Source organism: Sphaerodactylus townsendi, linkage group LG01 (genome assembly GCF_021028975.2).
Source record: "Sphaerodactylus townsendi isolate TG3544 linkage group LG01, MPM_Stown_v2.3, whole genome shotgun sequence".
NCBI classification, from domain to species: domain Eukaryota; kingdom Metazoa; phylum Chordata; class Lepidosauria; order Squamata; family Sphaerodactylidae; genus Sphaerodactylus; species Sphaerodactylus townsendi.
Genome location: NC_059425.1, coordinates 74364354 through 74391707, shown reverse-complemented (window position 1 = coordinate 74391707; position 27354 = coordinate 74364354). Strand labels below are relative to the sequence as shown.

Here is a 27354-nt window from a genome sequence, read left to right as displayed (position 1 = left end):
TAGTTTTCATGACTCTTAAACTGGAGCAAGCCCTGGGATAACTTGCCACTTGATGCTTGCTCATAAAGGCTACGTGCATTATGTGGTGCTAGCGAAGTGGGTGGACACCTGTTTGACAGGGAGCTGTGGCAACTTGCTACTTCAATAGAGATCTGAGTTGCTGAAGCCCTTAGACACAGCTCAGGCTTTCTGTGGGCATGTTGTGGCTGTCTTCTGGCCCTTGGCCTTGTTGGTTTTAGAGTTCAAGTGTGCCTTGTGTCTCCCCCATCTTGTTTGTGCTGTGGCTGTGACCTTCCTGCTGGTGGAGAGAGACACTGTTTTGATTTCTGGAAAAGAATACTGTAGCCCACTGGCTAGCAAGCTCTCTGGCTGAAGGAGCCAGGCTGTTCAAAACCTGGTGGTTCTGTTTTCTTGATTTGGGGTTTAAATTCTCTTAGGCACTTCAATTCTACTGAAGTCAATGAGAAGTGATCACACTGAGCAGGATTGCAGCCCTGGTGTATGGTGCTGATTTGCCCTACTTCATAGCAAATATATTTGTAGCCCATTATTTGCAGTCGGGGCTTTGATACTAAAGAATGGCCTGATGGTCTCTTCTTTCCTTGGAAATGTGGAATCCTAGTTCAAATTCACTGAAGTTGGCAGAAGCCAGGAGGTGGCAGATCAGTACCAGTATATCTTGGATAGGGAACTGAATACAAGTCCAAGGAGAGAAGTACTTTATTTGACATATTTATATGTCCATATTTTCCCAAGTGTCTCAGGACCCAAGATGGATAGATGTGGAGATTCTTTTCCTTCCCAAGTGTACCTTTTTGTTCTCTCTTTAAATGTATGGACAACTGTTTGCAAGATAACACACTGTTATTGGTGTGTATGTGGGGGTAGTATGTTGAAAGTACAAAAGTACTGCCTTGCTTTGTTTGCCTTCCCTACTGTTTTTTACTAAAGTTCCGTTTCTCTAATTGCAGAACTGAATATAAGAACCAAGTTTGTTGGCTGTTTAAATGTATATTGCAGTTTAATCCTGAATACTTCAGCATAGTGAGTGGACATGTATTTATACCATGTTTTTCTCCCCAGTGGGGACCAAAGTAGTTTATAACATTGTTCTGCTTGCTTTTATCCTCACAACTAGAAACCCATGAGGTAGATTAGGAGACAGAGAGAGACAGAGACACAGAGACAGAGAGACAGAGACACACACACACACACAGAGACAGAGAGACAGACAGACAGAGAGACAGACAGACAGACAGACAGACAGAGACAGACAGAGAGACAGACAGAGAGACAAAGACTAGCCCAGGGTCATCCAGTGAGCTTTATGTCATTGTGTGGATTCATCTGGAAAAATACAAATCACTTCTGCAATATCCCAGGAATTCTAGTGCTCAAGCACCTCATTAAAGAGCTGGATTTCAAGACTCTCATCTAAACAACAATCTGATAAAAAGATACAAAACAGCTGTCAGATAGATGAATGATCATGTTGCATCTGAGCTATGAGATCATTTTGAGGGGAATGAGTGGCATGATGGGCTGAGTGACACATGGAAAAAAACTCTATGAACTTTTCCTGTCAGATGTAGAGGAACGAGGCAGTTATGACTAGCCAGGACTAATAGTATGCTGACACAGCATAGATACCTTGTTGTTGCTGGGGAGAAGATCTCTTCTGTTCCCTGCCCACGCCAGGTGACTAGATCTCCCTCTGTACCCTCTTATGAAGCAACATTATGCTGTGGTCAGTTGAATGGCTCTGCCAGCTCCTTCCCCTTTGCTGGAGATACATGGGGCCCCTGGTTGAACTGCCTTCTGATAGGTTGCCTTGGACCAGGGGCATGTACAGCTCTCATGGCATATTTGTCATGTCAGCGTTAGAAGGTCATCAATGTATTCTGCTCTGCCAGACCCCTCTCAAGTTCAGATTTGCTCTCTAGGTTTTGACGTTAATGTGAAATTCCTTTGAACAGCTAGACTCTGGTCTCTGTTAAAGTGACAAAGCCATTATCTTTCTCTAAAATCCCTTTCCTAATTTTCTAGCAGCTGAATTGCTTCTGCTTTCTCATGGATACTGTCATTGGTCTCCTTCCTTTCGTCCTTTACTGTTTCAGCCCAGACCATAGTGGTGTGCTAATTTTCATATGCTCAGAAGAAAAGGGGGGAACAAAAGTTTCTCTGTGCTTGTTCTGATACTTCGGCAAGCAGTGAAACCCGCTCAACAATTGCAAAAATGTATACAGAACTCCACAGTTCAAACAGTGACCCTCCCCGAAACAATTAACTGGAGAATTCAGAGGTTCTTATGTGGATGTTCCAGTGGAGAGAAATAAGTTTGGGGAGTATAACCATGTTTTGCCTCATGGTTGATTCCTGGGAAATTGCACAGATTCAAGACACAAGTGATTTTGTTATGACTAATTTTCCTCTTGTCTTTGCAGTTATCACAGGCAGCTCCTACCGAGGGGGATGGGGAGAGGCATCGCCGTGAAGGTAAGTGGCTCATCTTCCTTCTGTCCTTTTGACAATCACAAGTCCTGTGGAGAAAGAGATGTCGTAGGATGTGAGGAGGTGAATAGTAGATTATGGGAGAGGATAGCTAGTGTGGGGAGCCTTGTTGTTGGGGAGAAGCCTGATTAACACTACCACCTTCTGGAAGCAGAAGTAAAGTGTATAGAATTGGGTAACTGACATTCCAATTTTATATCGGGATGTGGCCATATAATGGCATGTGACTTCCCACTGTGGATGTCATATGATATAATGTTCCCACTTCTCTTTCCTGCTGCAGCCACTTGAGGGCTCCTCTGTTTTGTTTCTGGGGGTCAGCAGATACTCAGAAACAGCATAGAGTGGTCTGCAGGGAGGTTGCAATTGGTGGAAATTGCCATCCTCATTTCAGCAATCAGAAATATTGTTCTGTTGGAAGAACAGTATGGTTGCATACTGGGGACAATGGGAAATAAGATAGGAATGGTTAGCTGCCAGATTTTACTCTTTCTCAGTCATGAGATATTCCAATTTTCTTTTTCATTAAGAAGCAATCCAAATTAGCACCAACATTGTTTTTGTGGGGGACAGCCCGTAAGCTTGCCCAAAATTCATGTCATGTGGCACTTTCCAAAACACATGCATTTTATTTTTGGGTTATTTAAAAACTAAGCCTGGAGCAATTGTAAAGAACTCAGACGAATTTACCATGATTTCAGAAGGAAGCGTTGTGAATTCTTCTTATTAGTCTAGAGCAGGGCCAATTGGCCATGCTGGCAGGGGCTGCTGGGAATTGTAGTTCCTGAACATCTGGAGAGCCGCAGGTTCCCTACCCCTGCTCTAGAGCTATTCTTTCTGGTTGGTAGACCTTCGACCCAGGTTGTATGCATAGGCAAGACCTCAGAGTATCAACAATGGAATATGCTGAAGACTATGCTCCAAATAAAGGAAAGCTCTTTTCCAGGCAAATACTTCTCTTTTGCTACCTGAATTATACAGAAATTATATTTTTCTTAGAATCTTGTATTTCATAGACCATAATTTACACCAAATAGGTTAACCAGAGGTGAACTGAAGTACTTTGGATGTTTGCGTTGTAGGTGACTTTAAAATATGTGGGAGTCAGGATGTGGTGCTGGTACTAATTTGAATTGGGTATTAGATTTTTAGCAAGGGTTTAGTCAGTTAGACCTAACTACTGGTTGTGAACATTTGGACACCACATGGAATTTCAGACTTGAGCCTCCTTTTCAGAACATTGAGCCTCCTTTTCAGAGGAAGTGTTTGGATTTGTACCCCACTTTTCTCAACCATGAGGCATCTCAAAGGGGCTTATAAACTCCTTTTCCCTTCCTCTCCCCACCACAGACACCTTGTGAGGTAGGTGGGCCTGAGAGAGTCCGGAGAGATCTGTGACTAGCCCAAGGTCACTCAGCAGGCATCATGTATTGATGTAGGGGAAACAAACCTGGTTCACCAGAGTCTACCACTCTTCACCACTACAGCACACTGAAAGAAAAGGTGGCTGAACCTTCCCAGGTCTTAAATATAATGTAATGGAATCTTAGACTTTGCACAAATAGGCAAAATGGAAGGAGAGGATGAAAGAGTCAGAAGTAGGAAGGGGTGGAAGGACACAGCAATGGAGTGCTTCAGTGAGCTAAGTTTCCTATGACATAGGGCTGAGCCTCCTGGAGAAAGCTTGCTCACCTGTTCTGAAGACCTCTGTGCATCTTAATATACATGTGCCTTATTCGAGCTTGGGCTTTTCCCTGGCAAACTTTGAACCTTAAGGCTTTGCAGTCTCCACCCACATCTGAGATCTCTAGGTTGTGACTTGTTTTCCACCTTCTTGACGTGCAAATTGGCTGCTACAGTGCTTAAGTCTTGTGTCACATGCTTAGTTAGGGATGCACGCACACACACACACACACACACACACACACACACACACACACACACGGGGTGGCATTCTCTGCTGTTCTCGCTACAGGGCAGCAGGGGGCTGTAGAAGTGCAGCCAGGGATTGAATGCCTCTCATCCAACACAGAAGGCTTCAGTTTCAGTATGTTTTGTTGCCTTGATGTGCTATAGAATAGTATTGGTGAAGGCTTACAGGAGAGCACATTTATAACAACACACCTATTTTATACTGTTGTCCATTCCTGATTCCTTTTCCTGAGGAGATTACCACACATTTGTTGCATTATTTCTTTTCCTTTTAAAAATATACATTGTGACATGAAATGGAAGGAGAATGAGCATTTTGAGAAGGTATCAATTTAAATTTGAAGGCATTGTTAATTCTGGAGGGGGAATTCTGGGGGCCTTGAAAAGATACCCAGCAAAACTTTTTAGAACTTTGCAAGCAGTGATTGTGGTGCACAATAATTTACATCTTTAAAAACTTCTTAGAACTGGTTACTTATCTGGATCTGCAGATGTGCATGGATTTAAGCACAACTGTCCCTAATCTACTTCAGGAAACTGGCCAATTGGACCATTTATTTCTGCCAGTTGTGAAAATGCTTACTCTATATAATGCTTACTCCTATAAGTCACAGCTTTATCTTCTAGCTCTTTTGGAGCTGCACAGTGAAATGCATTGTACACAAATTTTGGTAATCTTTAACAAGAATTCAAATTAGGCTGGCCTCAAAAACCAAGGCCACACTTCTGCTAGCAATGCTGGTCTTGCTGGACAATTCCAGTCTGCAGCATTTTGTAAAACTGACATGAGTTTTGGCACCAAAGGATGAAGGAACCCAATCAAATGCTTTGTGATGAAACAGCACTGAATGAACTAGTGTTTGATTCTCCTCCGTTCTCTTTTGTGAATGTATAAGGTCTGCATAAAGGATTGTAGATTAATCACAGGGTTCAGTGGTTTTCCTTTCTATACAGGAGGTAGAGGAAACATTTTTACCATGAAACAAACATGTCTTTTCATTCTTTCTTTGTTGTGCACCAAAATTCATGTGGGCTGACAGCCTGAGTGATAGATAATCTGGAGCTAAAAACACAGTTAATTGATTATTCCCAGAACTGATTAGATCAGGCTACTTGAAGAGGGTAGGTATTTTGGGCCTTTAAAAAAAATTGAAACACAGTGACTTCGGTACTATTATGTGTTTTTGTGGGCATTAGTGAGTAGACTTTATGGTTAAGTATCTGATAGTGCTCCAGAACAGGAAAGATGTAACACAGTGGCTAAGAAAATTAAGATTTGGAGGTTGCTGATAGAAATCTCATCTGAAACACAAACTTGGGCGAGCCGTTCTTCCTCCAGTTTATAAGGTTATAGTGTTATATAGATATTGCTACCTTGAGTCTGCTTGTATTGGAGCTTTCCTTTGTAGTGAGGGAAAGGGGCAATGCTGCTTGCTACAAAGAGCATTTGTTCACAAGAGTAGGCCGCAGTGGGACAGACATCACAGATGCACCGAACCCCAAGATGGGTTCCTTCTGCTTGATGCTAGGAAAGGTGTGGGCAATCAATTACCTCCCTGGCTGTGTGCCTGCGTGCTTCCCAGGCCTAAATTGCTTAATTCTCCATTTTATAGACGGTGGAAGGGGAAGGAGGAGGAGGTGCCATAGATCAGGCAGAGGCCACGGGAGGCTGATATTAAACTTTGGACTTGATTTGTGGGTTGGATGGGGACTGTCCTTTCAGAATGAGGATTACAAATCATTGGCTGCCTGCCTCTCATGCCAGGCTTTTCTTTCCCCGAGCAGCTCCGTTTTTTAAATAGACCTGCTTGGGCCATAGCCATACATATCCCAGGCAGAGGCTCCGCCTGTTTGTCCCTGCTTCCAGGAGCACTGTAGCGGTGCTGGCTCTAAATGACCGAGAATTAACTTTCAACAGTTAATTGAGAGCCTTGAGCTCAAAGCCTTATAGCTGCTGGATGGGTTTTTTTCCCCCTCCAAGCAAAGCAGTCTTTATGCCAGGTTGTCACGGGTTCAAGCCTTTCCAGAAACGCTTACTGTTAAATGTTTTTTCCATGATGCAAGCAGTTTGTGCTTATCGAGCAGGGTTATCAACCTTTCTGCTGCAGGACTGTGCATATGTTAGAGACATATGATCAAAAGGCAACAGAGCTCTGGTTAGACACTTTCTGTGGAGTGTGTGAGTCACCGTAGAAGCTTCCTTGTACAACGTGCTGGAGATGTTTGTGTGTTCAAAGTATACAATGTAGTCTTGGAAGGAGGACTCCTTGTACTTGAATTTAGCCATCTTTTGCATACTGTAGTGTCTCCATCTGGTGACTGAGGATTGTGAGTAATCTTCAGCACTCGCTTGGGTGCGCTAAAACACTTGTATGGCAGCCAGTTAAAGCTATAGCCTGTCAAATTTGCTCCTTGTAGGACTAGGACTGAGACATCTCATATGCTTCAGCCTGCCTTCGAATTCACCAGCTAGATGTTTATAGCCCTGCTCATGTCTTCAGTCCTATTGGAAAAGGATTTCTTGGCTCAATCCCCAATCCTCAAGGCTCTGACAATATGGATTCCCCTGCAATTGTAATGGCCTGCCATACCATTCCTGACAATGGAAAAACGTTATCATTTTGTTGGTGACAATCATGGGGAGGCCAAACACATTGCCTTGCCTATCAACCTGCAAGGTACCAAAAACATAAGACAAAAATAACAGGAAGGAAGAGAGGTGAAAGTGCCTGAGGGTTACTATTGCTAGCTCAGCCCAGAGCACAGTGCTCTGTTCAAAACCTAGTGTGTGGAGGTGGACTGGGGAGTGGGGTGGCACACCTGGCAGCTTTTTTGCTCTGGGAGTGACGATATGAATGGAAAAATCTGATGAAAATAGAAGAATCTGGTGAGAACCTGGTGGAAGGCTTTGCTTTGATGGAAAGGCGTGGTGTTAGTGCTGTCCCACAGGTGCCTGTTAGATTCGCACAGTTGCATGACTAGTTGAGGAAGTACGTTTTCCCAGTGTCAAAGCACTTGGGAAACTGTGATATTCACTTTGCTGAAACACTTCCTTTGGGAATGTCTAGGTAGTACAAGTAGTCGTTGCATGAAGAAACCACCCAGAAAGCCCTTCTTCAGCATTGTCTGTGGAAATTGTCTTGGGTTGTATGAGCTCAGGTATTTGGCAAGATGGTTGTGGTTTGATAAACTGGTTACTGAATTGAAGACTTCAGGCACTACGTTTCACTTCCATTATCTTTGGAGGGAATACTTACTGCCTGTTCTGTAACTACAGATGTAAAGGCTAGGGGGAAAAAGATCCTAGAATTTTTCTAATAGAAAAACTGGGAAATCTTGGGAGTACTGACATTTCTTCGATTTTTGTATCACTAGGGATGTGTGAAATGCTTTTTAGTGATGGTGGTGGAAAGTATTGTCAAGTTATAGTTAACTTATGGCGACCCTGTATCTTTTTCAAGATCAGAGATGTTAAGAGGTGGGTTTGCGATTCCTGCCTCTGTGTAGCAACCCTGGACTTCTTAGTGGTCTCCCACCCAAATGCTAACCAGAGCCGACCCTGCTATTCTTCTGAGATCTGACGAGATCAAGCTAACCTGGGCCATCCAGGTCAGGCTTTTTAAAAAAAAGATATGCCAAAAAGTACAGCTTTGTATGTTAACCACCTTATAAAATTATTCATTTTATGTAACAATATGTAGAAACAGGTTGGTTTCCAATTTGAAAAGGTTTCAGACAAGGATATATTTTATCTCCCTATCTTCAATCTATGTAAGAGCATATCATAAGGAAACCTGATTTAGATTAAGGTTGAGTGCCCCGGGGGGAGGGGCTGCTGTTCAAGGGACCCCCCTCCATTTCAGCTCCTCCAGGGAGAATTGACTCAGGGTGGCAGGGGCAGCCTGTTGCCTGGCAGTTCCTTGCACCCTCGCCTGGTTCCGATGGCGCCCTTCCTCCCTCCCAGGGGCTCACTGGAGCCCTGCTGTGTACCCTCTGCCTCTGCCGGCCTGGCCTGAGGGAGCACCGCACTGGCTGGCTGGCGACTGGCAGCGTCTCCATCACAATCAGCCAGGAGCCCCTTTGGGACTCACCTGTCTCCTTGGGCGCTGCTCGGGGCTCAGTGGCTGGAGCAGGGGTGGCCAGCAGGCTTGGAGATGGAGTTGCCCGGGCCTTAGGGGCAGCCTTGAGAGCGGCGGAGCCCTGAGGGGTGGCCCTGGCATCAGTTGAGGGGGGCAGGCAGGCAGGGCATCCAACCGTGACAGACGGCTTGACTAGGCGACTCCGGCTTCCCTCCTGCTGCCCTCTGCCCTCCGTGGAGCCTGGGGAAGAGAAACAGTGTGGCTGCATTCAAGACTGGCCGGGGGGTGGGGGGAGGAGGGGGCGATTTTCCACCCACCATGTGACTGAATGGTCACTGCCCAGGGATATTTGCCCCAACATGTTCCAGTGGGTGGTACGCCCCTGCTCTATTATCAACCAAAAGGGAAACTGCAACCAAGAAATCAGAAGGAGGCTGAGACTGGGAAGGGCAGCCATGAAGGAGCTGGAAAGGATTCTTAAGTGTATGGATGTGTTGCTGCCGACTCAGAAGCAAAAATGATCAAATCAAGGCTATCATACTTTGGTCCCATTATGAGAAGACAAGAGTCACTAAAAAAGACATTCATGGTAGGAAAAGTAGAAGGCAGCTGTAAAAAGGTTAAGACCTAACATGAGGTGGATTGTCTTCATAAAGGACGCCACAGCCCTCGGTTTGCAAGTCCTGAGCAAGGCTGTTAATGATAGGACACTTTGAAGGTCATTAATTCATAGGGTCACAATGAATCAAAAGTGACTTAATGGCAGTCAACACACACGCATGTCAACGGTACACTAATTTTAGGTGTGACAGGAAAAAATTTCATATATTTCAATTTTGTCCCAAATGTCTGTTTTTCTGAAAACATCAAAAGTGGTTTTGTTTCTTCCCCCAGAGCTTCAATACTTCTAGAAGTTTTACATCTCTATCTGCAACTGCTTTGACTTCTGGGGTTTGCTACTTACTTTAGTTTCAGTATTGCAAATACTGTAGTGCAAAGGCATACAGAATTTAGCTAGTTAACATTTAGACAAGGTGAATGCTGAGTCTTCCTTGCTTTTTCCCCCACTCTTCCCCAGTTGAGCTTTAAGTGCCTCTTAACTGAGCTAATGCATTTATTGACAATATGTTTGGATGAACCTGGCCTGGGAGATAAAGAGGAGGTATGCAGGTTGAAGGAGCTTTAAGTGCAGAGTCATTAGCCTGTGTGCTTAGGGGTCTGGCTTCTACCCTACCTTGAAACTTTTTAAGGATGATGATACTGGAGTTCACAGAAAAAAACAAGTTAATAATTTGTACCCCCTCCCCCAACTTATTTTGCAGTTATCCCATTTGAGGAAGTCTTCGATCGCAGTTTCTGCAGATCAATCGAGACCCTGGTCGATATTTTCCAGGAATACCCTGATGAGGTGGAGTACATCTTCAAGCCGTCCTGTGTGCCCCTGATGAGATGCGCAGGCTGCTGTAATGATGAGGCGCTTGAGTGTGTGCCCCTAGAGATGCATAATGTCACCATGGAGGTGAGGTTGTGGAACAGAGCAAAGAAGCTATATTTTGTATTATTTAGGGTTTTCACAGTTGATGTCAATTACCTATTGTGGGTTTTCGGGGCTGTGTAGCCATGGTCTGTTAGTTTTTGTTTCTTATGTTTCACTTGCATCTATGGCTGGAAACTGCTTCGGAGGCCCTGCAACTACTTCTCATTTTGGGGGTCATGATTCTCTGAGCTTTATTGCTGGTTGACTCCACTTTCTGTGCAGGACAACTAAGAGGGTGCTGCAAGTTCTTATGCATCCCAGTGGGCTGTCCCTGCCTTTTTGGTGACGTATGTGCACACCAGTCAGAGGGTGTGTTCTCAGGCTGAAAGGCCGCAGAATAGGGAACACCCCTATCAGCACCATGGTGGGCTCCTGCACCAGGGGGGTGCTGGTACAGTGGCAGTGTTCACACTCAGGTGCTGCATAGACGCACAGCTCCCTGGCACTTGCGTAAGTGGCCTGGTGTTAGCATAGATGCCACTTATACCATGTGGAGTGGTGTTTATGCTAGCGTCAGGGTCCTCACAGCTCCACAGCTCTTTTCTCTCCCCCGCTTCTTGATTGCACTGTTAAAGTCAACCTGGCACGGGTTCTTTCATAGTCTTCTGGTGTTCTGCCCGATGAACTTGTATTTTGGAAAACATCCACACTGCTCTTCCTTCACTGTCACTCTTGCTTGAGTTTCTCTGTCTGATGATGCGACAGACTGTGGTGTTCAAGAGGAAGCCCCTCATGAACGATCTCTTGGCCAAGTCAGACTTGGCTGGCCAAGCTACAGTTTGTGACTCCTTAGCACTGCAGGGATAGGAAGAGCAGTGATGCAGGGCTGAGTGGAAGAGCTTCCTCTCTTTATTTAGAATTAAGTCACCCAGAAAAGCAGTGGGTGGAAATAATAGCCAGGGCCAAGCAAGCTGAAGACTCTCTCTTTCCACATACAGGAGTGCCAGTTCACTTCCGCTCCACTGACATCATGTCCACTCCTCTTCCTTAGCTTAATCCTGACCCACACCAAGACTGTTCTTCCATGCCAGAAATAACTGCTGACACCCTGTCCACTTTTGCAGATGCCTCCATCCCATTCCATTTCCAGGCCTCTGAAGAGTTGTGGTTTAAGTCCAAGAGCCACAAGTGGCTACATTGATTCCAAGGAGAATTTGGAATGGGAGAACTCATATTTTATATATTATCTACTGTACAGAGACACTGAAAAAGTTTAATCTCTGTCATAAATCACTGAATGCATTTTGGAGTCAGTACCACCAGTTCATTTCCAGACCTTTTTTGTGCTTAAAAAGCTCCCCTTGACTTATATGCGAGTCAGGTGTATTTTAAAAAATATTTTTGGGTTTTTATTTTGTCGGCTGCCAGGGGGCGCAGCTTTTAGGCTAGCAGCACCAAAATGTCAGGGATTTTTCAAGAGACTCTCCTGATGATACCACCCAAGTTTGGTAAAGTTTGGTTCAGGGGGTCCAAAGTTATGGACTCCCAAAGGGGGTGCCCCATCCCCCATTGTTTCCAATGGGAGCTAATAGTAGATACGGCTACATTTTGAGGGTCCATAACTTTAGACCCCTTGAACCAAACTTCACTAAACCTGGGTAGTATCATCAGGATAATTTCTTGCTGATACCAACCAGGTTTGGTGATGTTTGGTTTAGGGGGTCCAAAGTTATGAACCCCCAAAGGGGGTTACCCATCTCCCATTGTTTCCAATGGTAGAAGATAGGGGCTACATTTTGAGGGTCCATAACTTTGGTCCCCTTGAACCAAACTTCACCAAACTGGGTGGTATCATCAGGAAGGTCTCCTAAAGATACTCTGAAATGTTGGTACTGCTAACATAAACATTCCTCCCCTGACCAAAAATCCAGTTTTGAAGGATTTTAACTCTTGTATTTTAGCAACCAAGCTAAAAGGTTGAGCTAAGGTTTTTGTACTTTTAAAGTTATTGTTGAGACCATATTGTTTTTGTTGACCTTCTTTTCCACTTACAGAATTAGTTTACTGTTTTTCTGTGAAATAAATATTCAAAAACATTTAACCTACTGATGCCTCAATTAGTGTAATTTTATTGGTATCTATTTTTATTTTTGAAATTTACCAGTAGCTGCTGCATTTCCCACCCTCGACTTATACGCGAGTCAATAAGTTTTCCCAGTTTTTTGTGGTACAGTTAGGTGCCTCGACTTATATGCGGGTCGACTTATATACGAGTATATACGGTATATATTTAAGCTCTAAGCAAATAACTGGCGAAGGTGAGCAGGAAATCATATTCTATGTACATATGAATTATAAATGTGGTGAATAGGTGGTTGTACTTCATTGCATTGCAGAGTTGAGGCTTTTGGGCTGGCTAGGTTAAGTTAGGTGGTGGGAAGTACTGTCGAGTCATAGCTGACTTGTGGTCATCCCCAAGTTTAGCTAATGAATAGTTTGTGTACTTACATTTGTCAGAGTTTTTAGTCTAAACTATATTGGTGTGCATCTGATTTACCTAATTTTTTCTTTCAATTTTCTTTTTTACTTTAGATTATGAGAATTAAACCCTTTCATGGTCAGCACATAAACCAGATGAGCTTCCAACACCACAGTAAATGTAGCTGCAGGTGAGGATGAAGAACTTGCTCAGCTGTTCTTGGAATATGCCTTGTCATACTGATAACTGTGACCATATGTATCTAGTTCTGATTTAAAAAAAACACAAATTCTGATGGGGTAGGGGGCAGTGCTTGAGAGCTGGAGTCTGTCTGAAAGAGAGTAGTATTACAATTTTAGTAGAATTGTTGGAAAATGTTCATAAACTGCTGGCTGTGGACACTAGATGATTCAGATTGAGAATCCATAAAATGCAGTAGCACACAACTATTGGAAAATGCTTTGGAGGACCAGGAAGGAAGGAAGACCTGCTTTTAAAAATAATCCTTGGAATTCATAATACTGGCAAAGTAGCTGAGCAATGGAACTACTTACGGGTTTTTGTAAGAGGGGTAATCTGGTGAAGTGAGGGTTAGAGATATGTGTGTACATTGCCAGCCTTCTCCTGATATTGCTTTTATTCCCTCTTGTAGACCAAAGAAAGAAACCAGACTTAAACCAGAAAAGTAAGTGACCTGGCTTATTTTTTTCCGGTGGTGTTGGTGATTCCCCTTTCCTTCCTTCTTTTCTTCAAAAGAAACAAACTGTCTTTGTAAAAAAGTGGACATCTGAAGATCTGTCCCTTGAATCCATTCCATGTAGACACTCAAATTTACTGCCTTAATGGCTGTTGCTTGGAATCTGTCGCTACATCAACATTTCTTGATGAAAGTTGCAAAGAAATGACTGAGTTCCACTGTTCCTCTTTCCCCCCTCCTTGGGAATTGATTCTGGGTGAAAGTTTCCTTGCGCACACAATCATTACTCCAAACACTGGAAATCATTGCCATTCTCGCTCTTGCTGCTTGGGTGAAAATTTGCTGACTTACTCCCACCAGTTTGCCTGGATTTCTAACACTAAGACTAAGCATGTGAGCTTTGCTCAGAGCATGGGAGCCCTGCCAACCTGGGTAAAAGCTGAGATTCCTGATTAGGGCACAGAGTGTGTTCTGTATGTGAATGAACTCTGCATATCAGCTGTGGAGGGCGGATAAAGTGAAGTGAGTCAAGCTAATCTGATCACTAGGTGGTTTACCTCATGGGAAAGAGTCTGAAAGGGAAATCTGTTTTCAGCTTTCTGTACACAAAGACCACCCTGAAGGAAAAAATATTGGATCCTTTAATCTGCAGGACCATACCAAAGATAAGCCAATAATTTCTCCTGCCACCCCTCTTGTAGTTACAAATAGGACACTTCCTGTTCTTCAGTTTGATATGAAAGCCATGAAAAGAAGGGGAACCCCCCAAAACTGTTATTTTCCAATGTTCAATTCCTCCCCCCTTCATTTTGTGTAGCCATCAAGGGGTCAGCCTCCTGAAGCTTGACTTATTCTCTGTAGAATGTGTGCACTTACTGATTGACTGAGTGGCTTTAATGGTTCAAAGGTGTGTGAATGTTGGGGCCAAATGAACACTGTTGCTAATGGGGTGTTGCCAAAGCCCCTTCTTCCGTTGTCTGTGATTTATGCTCTTCACCTTTGGCTGAACTTCAGGTGGCTTTGCATTGCCATGCGAACCTTGCAAATACATGTGGCATGCTAGTTTGGGTTGTGCTGACAATTTTTCTGGTGCTGGTTGCCTTTTTGTATGCCTCTGGATATGTGGAAGTTGAAAGTCATGGAAAGGTTCTTGGAAGTAGATATGGCTTTCTCTGTCCCTCTTCCCCACTTGTAATTCTAGCTGTGTTTTTGATATGCTTATTTGCTAAGTTAGAGAAATTGGTGCCAACAGTATACTTTCACACAGCCCTGGAAACTTCCTGTCTGCTACCATTGGGAGCTGCCTAATTACAGTATTGCCATCCCTCCCACTCAGGGTTCCAAGAAGGAAAAAGAAAAAATGAAGAAGAAGCCCTCTTAAAGCATTTTTGCCACAAGAGCTCCATGGCCCTTTGGTGATGACAAGCCCTGGATCTGAGACCAAATAAAACTCTGAAACAGTCGGTTCAAAAGGCTTTATTGGAAGTATCAGTAGCCAGCAGATGAAAAACCAATTCTAAATTGTCTTTTCTCAATCCCCCCCCCATATATCAACTGAAAGTACTCATCCCCCCTCCCATCTTCCTGCGCTACCCAACTACAAAGCAAAGACAGTGAAATGGTGAGAGGCCAGAGGATGAGATAAACAGCACTCCTACTTGTTCAGCTATGTGAAAAAGAAAGTAACTCTCCACTCAGACTTCTCGCTCCCCCCCAGTTGCAGACTATCTTCCCAGATGCCAGGCTCCCACCTGACATTCTGCCCTCCTTGAGGCCTACCTCCCCCTGGAGGTTGATTGGGATAAGCTTTGTGAAATGCCTTCTCCAGGCAGGGAGCATTCACAAGTTGTGCATCCACCCACTCTTTAGACCTAGTTGGTTGGTTAGTCCAGGAAACCAGGTACTGCAACTTCTTGCGGTGTAAACCAGAGTCCGGAATAGCATCGGCCCCCTGGTGCCATTCACCCCCCCCCCCACTGGGATGGGCGGCGGGACCTTGACCAATGGGTGCCACTTGTGCAGGGGTGGAGCCTTTTTCAGTAAACTGCAATGAAACAGGGTGTATTTTTCTCAGGTTCTTAGGCAAGTTGAACTCCACCGTCACCTCATTAATCTTTCAAACAATTGTTAATGACCCAATGAGCTTTTGTCCCAACTTTTTTCACTCCTGCAACCCCTGCAAATTCTTGATAGACAAATACACCCGCTCCCCCACTTCCAAGGCAATAACATGTCTCCTTTTATCCGCTTGAGTTTCCTGAGCAATTTTGGCTTGCTGCATGGGAGGTCTCGCTTGGCGGATGGAAGCTACCCACTCCTGCAGTTCTTTAGGCCCCAATATATCCCAATCCCCAAAAGGGAAGGGTTTGGCTAACTGACCAGAAACAACTGCAGAGTCTATGATCTGCATTATTATAGGCATACTCTGCTAACAGCAGGAGGTCAACCCAATCATCCTGATGGTAATTAATGTAGCACTGCAGGTGCTTTTCTAGGGTAGCATTGGTCCTTTCAGACTGGCCATAGGTTGCCGCATGATAAGCTGAAGATAAGGCATGCTCAACTCCAAGCAATTTCAAAAAATGTTTTCAGAACTGAGAAAAGAACTGGCTACCTCTATCAGAGATCATTTTCTTGGGAACCGAGTGTAGCTGGTATACATGCATTATGAACATGTGGACCAATTTGGCCGCCGATGGGAGGGGAGAACAGGGGATGAAGTGGGGCTGTTTGGAAAAAAGGTCCACAACCCAAATCACCAATTTGCCTTTACTGGATGGAAGGTCCATTATAAAGTCCATTGAAAGAGAGCACCTTCCAAGGGGCTGGCAAAGGCTGAAGACATCCAGGGGCTTTCCCAGGAGCTTTTTTTGGCCATAGCACAAACAGGGCAACACCAAAATTGCCGGATCAACAGGTGCAAAGTCTTGACAAAAGCCAAAATGGCTGGCTGAGCGGGCATCATCATCTTGAGGATTTTGGAATGAAGGTAGCACATATAACTTATTACCCTTCTACCATAACCCCCCATCCCTTCCAAGTCAGAAGAACTCTCAGAAGGATCAATGGGAGTTTACCTGTCTCCATCAGGGCAGTTTCCAAGGAGGAAGCCAGCGAAGGGGAAGGAGGTGTCAGAAAAGCCTGTAGGCATGAATTTCTGTGACAAATGGGCACAAGGGTGCAGTTTACCATCCTCCCCCCTCTGCAGGACAGCAGCCTCCATAGCTTGGTCCAAGGCATCAACATGTACCACGAATGGTTTAGTGGAGTCAGCATGGTGAAGTACTGGCACAGAAGTAAAAGCCTCTTTCAATTTCAAAAAGTCAGCCTCACACTGAGAATCCCAGTTCAATGGCTCATTCGGTTTCCGACCGCTGCCCCTTTATCCTTCATATGCAATAGGCTAATTATGAAGAGGGCCAACTCCACAAAATTTGGAATAAAATCCCAGTAGAAATGAGCAAAGTCCAAACATTATTGCAACTGCTTCTGCATTCGGGGGACTGGCCAAGCTAAAATATCTTTAACTTTGCTTGGATCCATTTCAATCCCTGCTCCCGATACCCAATATCCAAGAAAGTCAAGTTTGTCCTTATGAAATTCACACTTGGTTAACTTCACATACATGTAATTGTCCAAGAGTCTCTGTAAAACCTTCCAGACCAACAGTACATGCTCCTCTATGGAGTTAGAGTGAATCAAGACATCGTCCAAATACACCACTACTCCGTTGAACAATAAGTCCTGCAATACTTCATTGATTAAATTCATGAACACACCAGGGGCTCCATTAAGCCCGAATGGCATGACCCTGTACTCAAATTGACCATAAAGGGTGTTAAAAGCTGTCATCCATCCCATCCCTTTTGCAGTTCGAACTCTATAATAGGCTTCCTGTAAATCCAACTTAGTAAAAATCTCCCCCTGGCCCAGACTTACCAACAGGTCTTTGATGAGCAGCGGGGGTGTTTATTACAAGTAGAAATGGCATTAAGTCCACGATAGTCTGTACACAAGCAGAAGGACCCATCCTTCTTTTTCCGGAAAAGTATAGGAGCAGCAAACTTACTGGTAGCCAGGCAAATAAATTTGCATGCCAAATTCTTATCCATAAACTCTTTGAGGGCTTCTGCTTCTGTTGGGCTCATCAGATATAAACTCCCCTTAGGTAACTTTACCCCCAGAATCAATTCAATGTTACAGTTTGTCTTTCGATGGGGAGGCACTCCCCCTCTTCAAAGACATGTTATAAATCCACATAAGGTGTAGGGGTAGCTGGGACATCCTCTGCTGGCCCTGCAAAACCCCCCTACTTGCACTGTAGAATCATTGACATCCATCACATGGGGTTCAGGCACTGGCTCTAGATGGGGTTCGCAAGGGGGATCTTGAAAACGGATAATCCAAGACAACCACTCTATCACGGGGTCTTGATTCACCAACCAGGGCATCCCCCAAACCACCAGGTATTTAACCACATTGACAATAATGAAGCTGTGCTATTCCCATTGCTGACCTTGCTTCACCAATACTTTTCAGTTTTATGAGTGACTGGGGGACCCTCCCATTAGTTTACCATCCATTTGTTCAAACTGGATTTCCCGTCTAAGCAGGATCTTCTTTAGCCCCAAGCCATCCACTACAGTAGGATGCATGAAGCATTCAAAACAACCAGAGTCTATCAGTGCTTGAAGCAGCATTCGGGTCCCCGGTTCACCAATGTTAAGGGGAGAAGAAGGGGCCCAGAGTCACTCACCCTTGTTTGCCCTGTGAAGGGACCTGACCATGGGCACCGTGTGTTGCTATCCAGTGCTCCCTTGGAGGTGGAGATCTCATCAGGGGATTGTACAATGCAGGCACAATCCCAAGCATCGGTGCCTCACATATTGAGACTCGGGCACTACACATTTTTTGCCACTCCTCAGTGCTGCCTGATATGTTGGTGGTGACCCCTGTTTGGGGCTGGTCTTATGCTTATATTTTTGCATTGATTTCAAGTGTGCCTCAGCCTCTCCAGCCAGAACAATCCACCCTATCAGGGTATCAAGGTTGTCGGCTACTGTAGCCCAATGGGCTACCTTTGGATCAAGGGCTTCTTTGAATGTGTACACCAATACATGCTTGGGTCAATCATTGATAGGACTGGCAAGCTGCCAAAATTCTGCTGTGAATTTGGCCACCGAGTGGTTACCCTGTTTGATATGTTGTCGCTGCCGCTTAGCTTTCTCTGCCAAAAAGGGATTCTCAAACCATCTGCGCAGTCCCATCACAAACTGATGGTGAGTGACTTTGGGCCCCTTCTTCTCCCCTTAATGTTGGTGAACCGGGATGGGCGGTGGGACCTTGATCAATGGGTGCCACTCAATGTCAAGCCCTGGTTCTGAGATCAAATACAACTCTGAAACCGTCGATTCAAAAGGCTTTATTGGAAGTATCAGTAGCCAGCAGATGAAAAGCCAGTTCTAAATTGCCTTTTCCCCAACGCACCATATATCAACCCAAAGTACTCATCCCCCTTCCATCTTCCCACTACAAAGCAAAGACAGTGAAATGGTGAGACCGCTCTCCAAGGCCAGAGGATGAGATAAGCAGCCATCTGGCCTGGGCACCCCTACTTGTTCAGCTATGTGAAAAAGAAAGTAACTCTCCACTCAGACTCCTTGCTCCCCCTCCCATTGCAGACTGTCTTCCCAGATGGCAGGCTCCTGCCTGACAGGTGTTCATTTTTGGCTTTGGTCCTCAGCCAGCACTGGCTCCGAGATACCATCTATATTGGCGTTCCTGTAGCTTTTGAGTGGAAGGTTGAAGCAGCATTCAGGTTGATGGTCATTCTTCTCCATACATCAGAAGTGATACGTACTTCATGGGGAGAAAAATTAGTAAAAAACTAGTGAACATATTGTCTTTGCAGTGGGAAAGTAGTGACATCCTAGGCTTTTTTCTTTTCCTTGGTATCTCACCACGCAGAAATATGTCACTTGGCAAGTCTGTACCTCCACCTGCGGCTTGAGCAGCTCGAGGCTGGGCAGAGAATTGTTGGTGCTATGAATCCTTTTCTTGCATTGTTGTTCACCTGCTGAATTGCTTCAGTGCGCCTATGTCGAGCCCCATTAGCAGAGGGGTGGAAATGCTGGCTCACCTGTTGGCTGTTTGTAAAGGACAGCCCTAGCAGCAGAACCACTGAGTTGGACTGACATGAGCCATAATAGCTTGGCCTTTCGTGAAGCCCATGAGGCTGTACTCTTCCATGTACTGTGGGACGTTTCTCCTCCTCCCCCCCCCCCACTGACATCTGAACTTTGCCTACTTTCCATATTACCACCATGACATTCTGGGTCTTCAACACAGAACATTGGCACAGTGATCGCCCAGATCAGAAATTCTAGTTGGTTTTAGCAGGGAATCAGGTGCTGATTTACCTGCATTATCCCTGCCAACTGATGATGCTCAGCATCTGGGAGTTGGTAACTTGCAAGTCCCTTGTCGGCAAACCCATTGTCTTTAAAGGGAGAAGAAGTTTCTCTCTGGAACAAGAAGATTATTGTGTGCTTTGAGGCAGCCTTTAAGTGAGGGGAGGTTGCAGTACGCGATCATGTTTTGACTTTGCCAAACATGCTAGTGTACCTGGAGCGGCAAAGAATAAATCACCCAAAGACTCTCCATCCTTTTGTTTTTTATGTGCTTCCCCTTCTACCAAGGGCACATGGCTGTATCTTCTCCCTGTTTTTATTTTCTTCCCTTCTCCACTTTCCTTTCTGCTTTTTTGTTTTGTTTTTCTTCCAGAAAATCAAAGCGAGGAAGGGGGAAGGGTCAAAAGAGAAAGCGCAAGAGACGCCGGTATAAGCCACAAAACTTGTACGTTTGCATCATGTGCTTGTAGAACTCTGCGCTTTTCCCATTTCTTCCTCCCCCCAATCAAATTTTTTGCTTGCAATACACTTAAAAGAAATTTTCACCCGTCTCTCTAAATCACTCATGCAGTATTTTACCTGTGGTGCAAACATTGCCTTGACACATGGGAAGTAAAACCATAACAGAGTAGTGATCTTTTTAAAAAAATCTTGCGTGGGGATTATTGTTTCTCTTAAGGTACAACATAGACAGTCAGGCAGGCTTGTTTGCTGTTGCACCTTGCAATGTGCCTGTGTGATTTCTCCTCTTACCCCCTCCCCCATTTTCCTCAGCTTTCTTTTGAAACTTAATATTTAGGAGGCTGGCAGTGGGAGCTTAATGCTTGTTGTTCATGTGCATGTATGTGCATTGTGTGTGTTTGTATGTTGGTCAGAAGGTAATGAAGGAGCTAGAGTACACTGAGAAATGTGTGAGGACATCACTGTTGTATTTTGGTGGCTTTTCTTTCCTCCTCTGCTCTCCCACCAATTCACAAAATCCTGCATTGCCAATAATCTTAAATAGCAAGTTAGGAGCAGGAACGGGGTTTAAATAGCAACTATTTTCATTCGATTCAGGAGGCGAAAAGCAATTGACCTCTGATTCAGGAGCTTATGTGTCCCTTTTGTACTACTGAAGCCCCAGCTAGTGTTGGAAGCACTTTCTATCTGAGGTGCCCTGACATTATGGCTGCTGATTTATGGTCCTCTAATAATACAGTGAAGAGCTTTCAGTTTCTGCTTATTTGGCTAATGCAGGATTTGTGGACTACGTAGTTGCAGAAAGCCTGTTTCTGTCTCTTTAAAGCTATTGCAAGTAAGTGTTGAACACCTTTGGGAATTTCCACCAACCGGCAGTATTCTGAATCAGCAATGCTGGGTGTGTATGGGGTGGGCCAAGGGTTGTTTCAATGTGCAGGGTGTTGCATGTGTAATTTCTTCCCGCTAAAGCGCTGTAGCTTAGACCTCTTTCCTTTTGCCTTTTGCAGTCACTGTGAGCCTTGCTCAGAAAGGAGAAAGCACTTGTTTGTACAAGATCCCCAGACCTGTAAATGTTCCTGCAAATTCACAGACTCACGTTGCAAGTCGAGGCAGCTTGAGTTAAACGAACGCACTTGCAGGTTTGTGCCCGGAGAATGAAAGAGAAAAATTCACACTCATGCACATAGACTGAAAGAGAGAGCAAGAGGATTTGCTTGTGGCTAGCTTCTGTTGCCTGTGTTTGTGGCCCCCTTCCTTCTGCTTTATAAAGATGGGGAGGCGGGCAGGAGGAACAGGGTAGTCCTGACTGTCTAAAGTGGTGAGCTTCTTGAATGTTGTATAGTTGGATTGGGATGGTCACAGGTAGCATGGTGTTAATGTAGCTGTACTCCTTGGGGAACAGTATTTGTCCTTCCATACTGTTAGGAAAAAGACTCCAGGCCTTTTATGCAATTGCATAACAAACCGAAAAGTTGATTTAGTTGCCCAAATCACTTGTGTAGAAATCAGCATCCTGTTATCCCCAGCCTTCTGCTTTGAGCTTCCAGGATAGCTGTACTAGTCTAGCCTCAATCCCCTAACATTCTATAGAGGATTCTTAGTATGAGCCTGCATAGGACCACCATGACATCTAAGTATGCTTTCTCTTTTAGCACAGATTGTGTGGCCAGTCCCTTCTTCATTCTTTCCCAATTTTAAATACAACTGGATGAATTAAATACAATGTTCAGGCATGTGAAAAAGGCCACAGGTGGTCCAGAGTGGCAAAATCGAAAACTCATGAAAGTTTCCTGATTTTATATTACTTCCAGGCCTGCTTGCATGTGGGACAACCTCTGTTTTTCTGTTGTATGGCCACAATGTTGGCCCAACATTCACAATAACTCCAGTGCTTTCTGACATTAATACAGCATACATATTGGTTATGTTTGGAACACAAAAGCACTTCTGTATATGAAAGTGGGGTGCCTTGTAGATAAGGCTAGGTGGTCAGGAATCCATTCTCATCTCTTAAAACTGTATGTGGATCTACAGAGTTCCAATACAGTAAGGTCTGTTCACATCTGTTCAGCATGATGATTGCAGGCCTTTTCCTACCACTGCGCAGGAAATCCAGTTTCCTGCCACTGGAAGAGCTTGGGAAACTGTTCTGTGTACAGAGGAATCTTGTGTGTGTGGTTGTAATCTGAGTGTGAATGCCTGGTGCAGCAGAAAGAAGAGATCCAACTCTTCTTGAATTACAGTTCACCCTGCAGAAGTAGTCCCTGGAGTGAAACCAAACAGCCCCCTGCCCTTGACCTTTAGAGTTCTCTTAAACGAGCTCAGTCTTTCTTGCAGAAAGCGTAAGGCTTAGGCTTAGAGATAAATTCTTTAGGACGGAGCAACATACTCCCTGGATGCACCAGTCTTGGAGGAATGCATGGGTGGGAGGATGCGTTGTGGGCTGGCAAATTCATGTTTGGAGAGCCACTTTGAATGAACTGTATCCCTGTCACTCCTGTGAAGTTATGGAATGTGGATTTTAAATGGGCACAGCCAATTCTTTCTCCTGCTTCTGCTAGAAACGCTGCTGTGTTCAGGCACTAACTTCTGCCTCTTGGCAATCACTGGAATGAGAAACTTTTCCTTTTTTATTTTTTCTGCCTGCATGAGACACTTATGGCTTTGTTTGGCTGCACCTCAACATGATCAAAAGTGGAAATGAGATTAGGCACTGAAAGGTGTGTACATGTTTCTGTGCATGTCAGGTTTGTGTGTGCATAGATGAATGTGTGCAAGAAGATGGAATGATGACTTCAAAGGGAAAGTAATAGTTTCATGTATGTTTTTCTAATATGGCAGGAAGCTTGAGGGGATTGTAAATGGGTTTTCATCATTCTAAGACTAATCTTAGTCATTCCTTAGCCCATTTTTGTATGGACTGTATGGCTCATTCCGCACACGCAAAATAATGCACTTTCAAGCTGCTTTCACAACTGTTTTTGCCATTCCGCACAGCTTCAAAGAGCCCTGAAAGCAGCTTGAAAGTGCATTATTCTGTGTGTGCGGAATGAGCCAATGAAAAATCATGAGTGCCTCATTCAAGTTGATGGTCTTGACATTATTTCTGGTTCTACTGTCATCCTTTTTACCAACCAGGCCCTCAAAGAATCCTGCAGCCAACTTCCCTGCAGAAAAGGATAACCTCTCTTTCTCTTCCCCTTCCCCTCTCTTTAACAGATGTGAAAAACCAAGACGATGAGCAGCAGAGAAGAAAGGGGCAGGGGAGGGTGAATAACCTTGGTTCTGGAGCCTAATTTCTCATCTGGTCAAAAACACTATCCAAATGGACACTAAAATGAAGGATCAGAAGAGCACAGCACTTTTGAGTACAGATGATGGACTCAGGAAGGAACATTCCCCGAAGACCCGCACAGGATTCACCTTTTGGTTTTGGACTATTTTATTATACAAACTTTCCTTCTCATGCTGCTAAATAATAAAGCCAGGGAGACTAGAATGGTATATGTTTTGAGAAGTCCATATTTACATGAATAATATATATGTGTGTATATATATAGATATACATATATATTCTAACTCTTTTAAATCCTTGCTAACATTATTGATGTCTTCACTGGATATACTCAACTGCTGTGGACACAAGTGAGCTACTTGGTGCATAAGAGCAACTATGACTCGACTTCAGCCAAAGTGCTGCATGTATTCTTCATCCCTTGCTGGTTTTTCTAGAACATACTGCTTCACTAATGTCATTCCCTGCAATTCTGTAAGGAGAGGCATTTGTTCCAGAGAGGAGGAAGCAGGGGATTCCAGAGATGACACCTTGGGATATTATGGGTCAAAGGTCAAGGAAATGACTCAAGAAGCTGGGACTGAGGACTCTACCAGTTTCCTTCTCCCTCCTCCCCTTTGCCCTTATTTGTATCAGAACAGCTTCTTTTGCTGGGACATGAGAAACTGGTGTATGGTTGCTGTTGTTTTTTAAATTGACTTGCTTCATGAACTCTGCCATGGATATAAATTTTGGCCTTAATGATGGAAACTGGCTGATGCAAGAACTTCTCTGCTTGAGGAAGCATCACTGGAATGTTCAATCTTCCATCCCTGACGTTTGGCTAACAGTACATGGAAGGAAGAATGGGGACCGGTGCATAGACAGGCAATAAAATAGCACTGTCTGAAACTATCGTGCACAGAGCTGCCACTGAGGAGCATCCCAGATGCTTATGGAACATCTCCAGAAAGGGATATTAATCAAAAGTATATATGTATAGTGTGATGGGTGTGAGTGAGTGTCTTGTGTATGGGGTGTATATGTTCACAATTATAGAGGCCATTTTTGGTGCCTGTAATGTGTTCAGCATTGGCTTACTCACTATCTCTAGATGGGAGCTTACCTCTGATGTTAAAAATTCTTTGATTCTTGAGCTGTCATAACCTGTGAATGTATTGAGAGGCTTGCTTTGCTAAAGTTATTTATCTGTTTTTAGAAAATATGTCACCACTACAACTGTGGGATTGTGTTGCCTATTCCACTAAGAGCTTTGAAGAGTTCAGATGCAACATAATGCTTATTGAATGAGTTCTATGAAGCATAGATCTGATAGGCAAAAGCTCATGCTTTGCTCTCAGTTAACCTTAGTATTTTAGAAACATCATAGTTTGTAGTGAGATATGATTATTTGTAATACATACGCTCTCTTCTGGACAGGCCCTCTACATAGGGAAGACTGTTCTTAGAGTCTTAAGAAGTAAACAGGTTGAACATGTGCCATGTGGAATTTTAGGCCTTAGTAGATTTTCTTATTCGGTTGTTGACTATTCAGTGGTGTAAAGTTCTGAGGACATTCATCTGAGCTTGGCCGTACTTCATAAATCTAATGCAGCCAACCCATACATTCTTGAAAGAGCTGCTTCTGCACTAAAAGATTAAGCACATTGGTATTTGGAGCTACTTCAAGGTTGGTAGAGTTTCTGTAAGGCTAGTATTTTAAGACTTCCTAGGGCTTGACAGTATCACCCAGTTCCCTTGAGATTAAAATACAATTCCTAATTTGTAACATCAAACCCAGCCATTAGCTATGATGAAATGTATGTTTATGCATCATCTGGTAGCCATAATTGCCACATCTATAATTGCCCCAGCAGATCTGCCTGTATAATTGCCCCCAACTACATAAAATGCCTTGGAACTTTAAAATTGACAAGAGCACCATTTTAACACTTGGGCTAGCCTAGTAGCCATTTTGGTATGTGTCATTTGGCATAAGTGTTCGTGGGATGCTAAGTGCCTTGCTATGTAAAGCACTTTGATGTTTCTTATACCCCCAAACCACTAGACACATTAAAAATTCCCAGAAGGGAGGTGGTGGGGTATGTCCCACAAGTGCCTGAACCTTGCTGACAAGATTCTCTCTCTCTCTCTCTCTCTCTCTCTCTCTCTCTCTCTCTCTCTCTCTCTCTCTCTGCTTTGGCATTAAATGAGTTGCCATAATGGGACATTTCTGATAGTTTGGCAAGCACAGCCTTACAGTCTATGGGCAGAATACACTGTTAACCTTTGGGTGTGTGCAGTTTTTATTGAAGCTTAGTTAGGGGCTTTGTTGTAGGACAATAGCCTTATTGGTGCTACAAAGGCAGATTTTCCATTTTCTAGCATCTGTGATGTACGTTGATTCCACTGTATGCAGGTGCAGATGTGCCGTGCATACCTTTAGGGTTAGAAATGGTGTTACTCAATGCTTATATAAATGTGATGGAAATATACTGGCATAAAGTGTGCACTCACATAGACACAAATAACATTTTTTATGTGTCTTTAGAGGCTTCAGACCAAAGATATATATACTACAGCAAGCTGACTACATGCATGTACCCATCTGGTTGCCCCAAAGACGGTCAGTGAGGCTAGCTTTGAAAATGCTGATCACCTTGGAGGGAGGCTGAATACTAGCTTTTACTTTCTTCTGCCATAGGGGAGGGAGGATACCCCTGAATTCTGTTCCCACCTTACCCCCAAAATGACTGGAACTATCCAGTCTGACAAAGTGTTTATCTGTTAAGCACTGCACACGCCTCTCAAGCCGGTGTCTAAAGCTGCCTGTGTAGTGTGGAATTCAGTAGTCTACTGTTATAAACAGCCCCTTTTTGTACACATGAAGGCCAGCTTCCCTTTTCTCATTAGACTTGAGCATGTCTTTAGTTCTGAGTTTGGCTTTTTTAACACAAGCTAAACTTGGTCTTTGTCAGAATGTTGGCAGATTCTTACTTGCCTACCAACTAGTGAAATAACAGCTTAAAATCAACTTGTAACATGATCAACCACTATGAGTTCCCGCTTCCAGCCGGTAGCAAATGTGGTGTGTACATTGTGGATGAGTGGGTAAGTGTGTATGTGCAGCTGAAGTGTCTGTGTGTGTGTGTGTGTATACACATACTGTGAGAGCTGACAGTGTTCCATATACTTGTTTAATATCCCTTTTTAAAATTAGAAATTAAAAATAATTTAATTAAAAGTAGGGATTTTTTTCAGTATTCTTTGTTAATATTTTATTTCACTATTTATAAGCCGTACCTCTTTTTTTTGTACTGTTATGTATAAAATTTAACTCTCCTGTTCCATCCCATCTCTCCCCAATTGTTGGCAGAGTCAGTAGCATGTTATGATCAGTTATTTAATATCTCTCTAACATCCCCCTTCACATTCCTTTTGAGACAAGAGTTAGGTATACATCTACATACTATATATATATTTGGCTATATATATATATGTATATATAAATATATATATTTATGTATATGTGTGATTTGGATTAAATACACTACGATTTTTATATATGTAAAAAAACAAGGAATATAGAAAATTTTACATCCTGAATCTTTTTTAAAATTTTAATATTATCATTTTATTTATTGGTGCTACTGTTTATCTGTAATAATTGCGGGGAAAAAGAAATTAACATCACATTGTGTTTAGTGGATTATTTTCAAGATATTCCGTAGTACATATTTATTTTTAAACAAAAAATAACAAATATATCTTTAAAAAACGAAACACCGTTTATGACCGACAAACTTTTTTTGTATTAAATAATTTAAATCTGTTATGGTTTTCCTTTTTTGCGGGAGAGGGTCTTTTACAACTTTTTCTGTGTTTCAAACTGATTTTGCTAAGCAGGTGTGAGGAATGGATAGAATATGCAAATCAGGATATGCAAATAAGTTGTCCTTTCTATGGAGGCAAAAATTACATAGCAACTCTGTCTTGGCAAATCCAACTATTCAAGAATCTTATCATTATCTTT

The 27354-nt window shown here is 43.5% G+C and overlaps 1 protein-coding gene across 3 annotated transcripts in view; it reads left to right on the top strand.

Moving 5' to 3' along the window:
* VEGFA (vascular endothelial growth factor A) overlaps positions 1 to 27154 on the top strand; it is a 32037-nt gene extending 4883 nt beyond the window's left edge. Inside the window, exons 2-8 of one of the 3 annotated variants that reach the window (XM_048483471.1) lie at positions 2445 to 2496; positions 9845 to 10041; positions 12592 to 12668; positions 13131 to 13163; positions 19959 to 20030; positions 21055 to 21186; positions 23267 to 27154. In XM_048483471.1, coding sequence (XP_048339428.1) covers positions 2445 to 2496; positions 9845 to 10041; positions 12592 to 12668; positions 13131 to 13163; positions 19959 to 20030; positions 21055 to 21186; positions 23267 to 23288 — 585 coding nt within the window. In that variant the 3' untranslated portion in view covers positions 23289 to 27154. The remainder of the gene's footprint in view (positions 1 to 2444; positions 2497 to 9844; positions 10042 to 12591; positions 12669 to 13130; positions 13164 to 19958; positions 20031 to 21054; positions 21187 to 23266) is intronic. The other 2 variants (XM_048483478.1, XM_048483487.1) reach the window with 2 other exon arrangements.
* Positions 27155 to 27354: the final 200 nt, after the last annotated feature.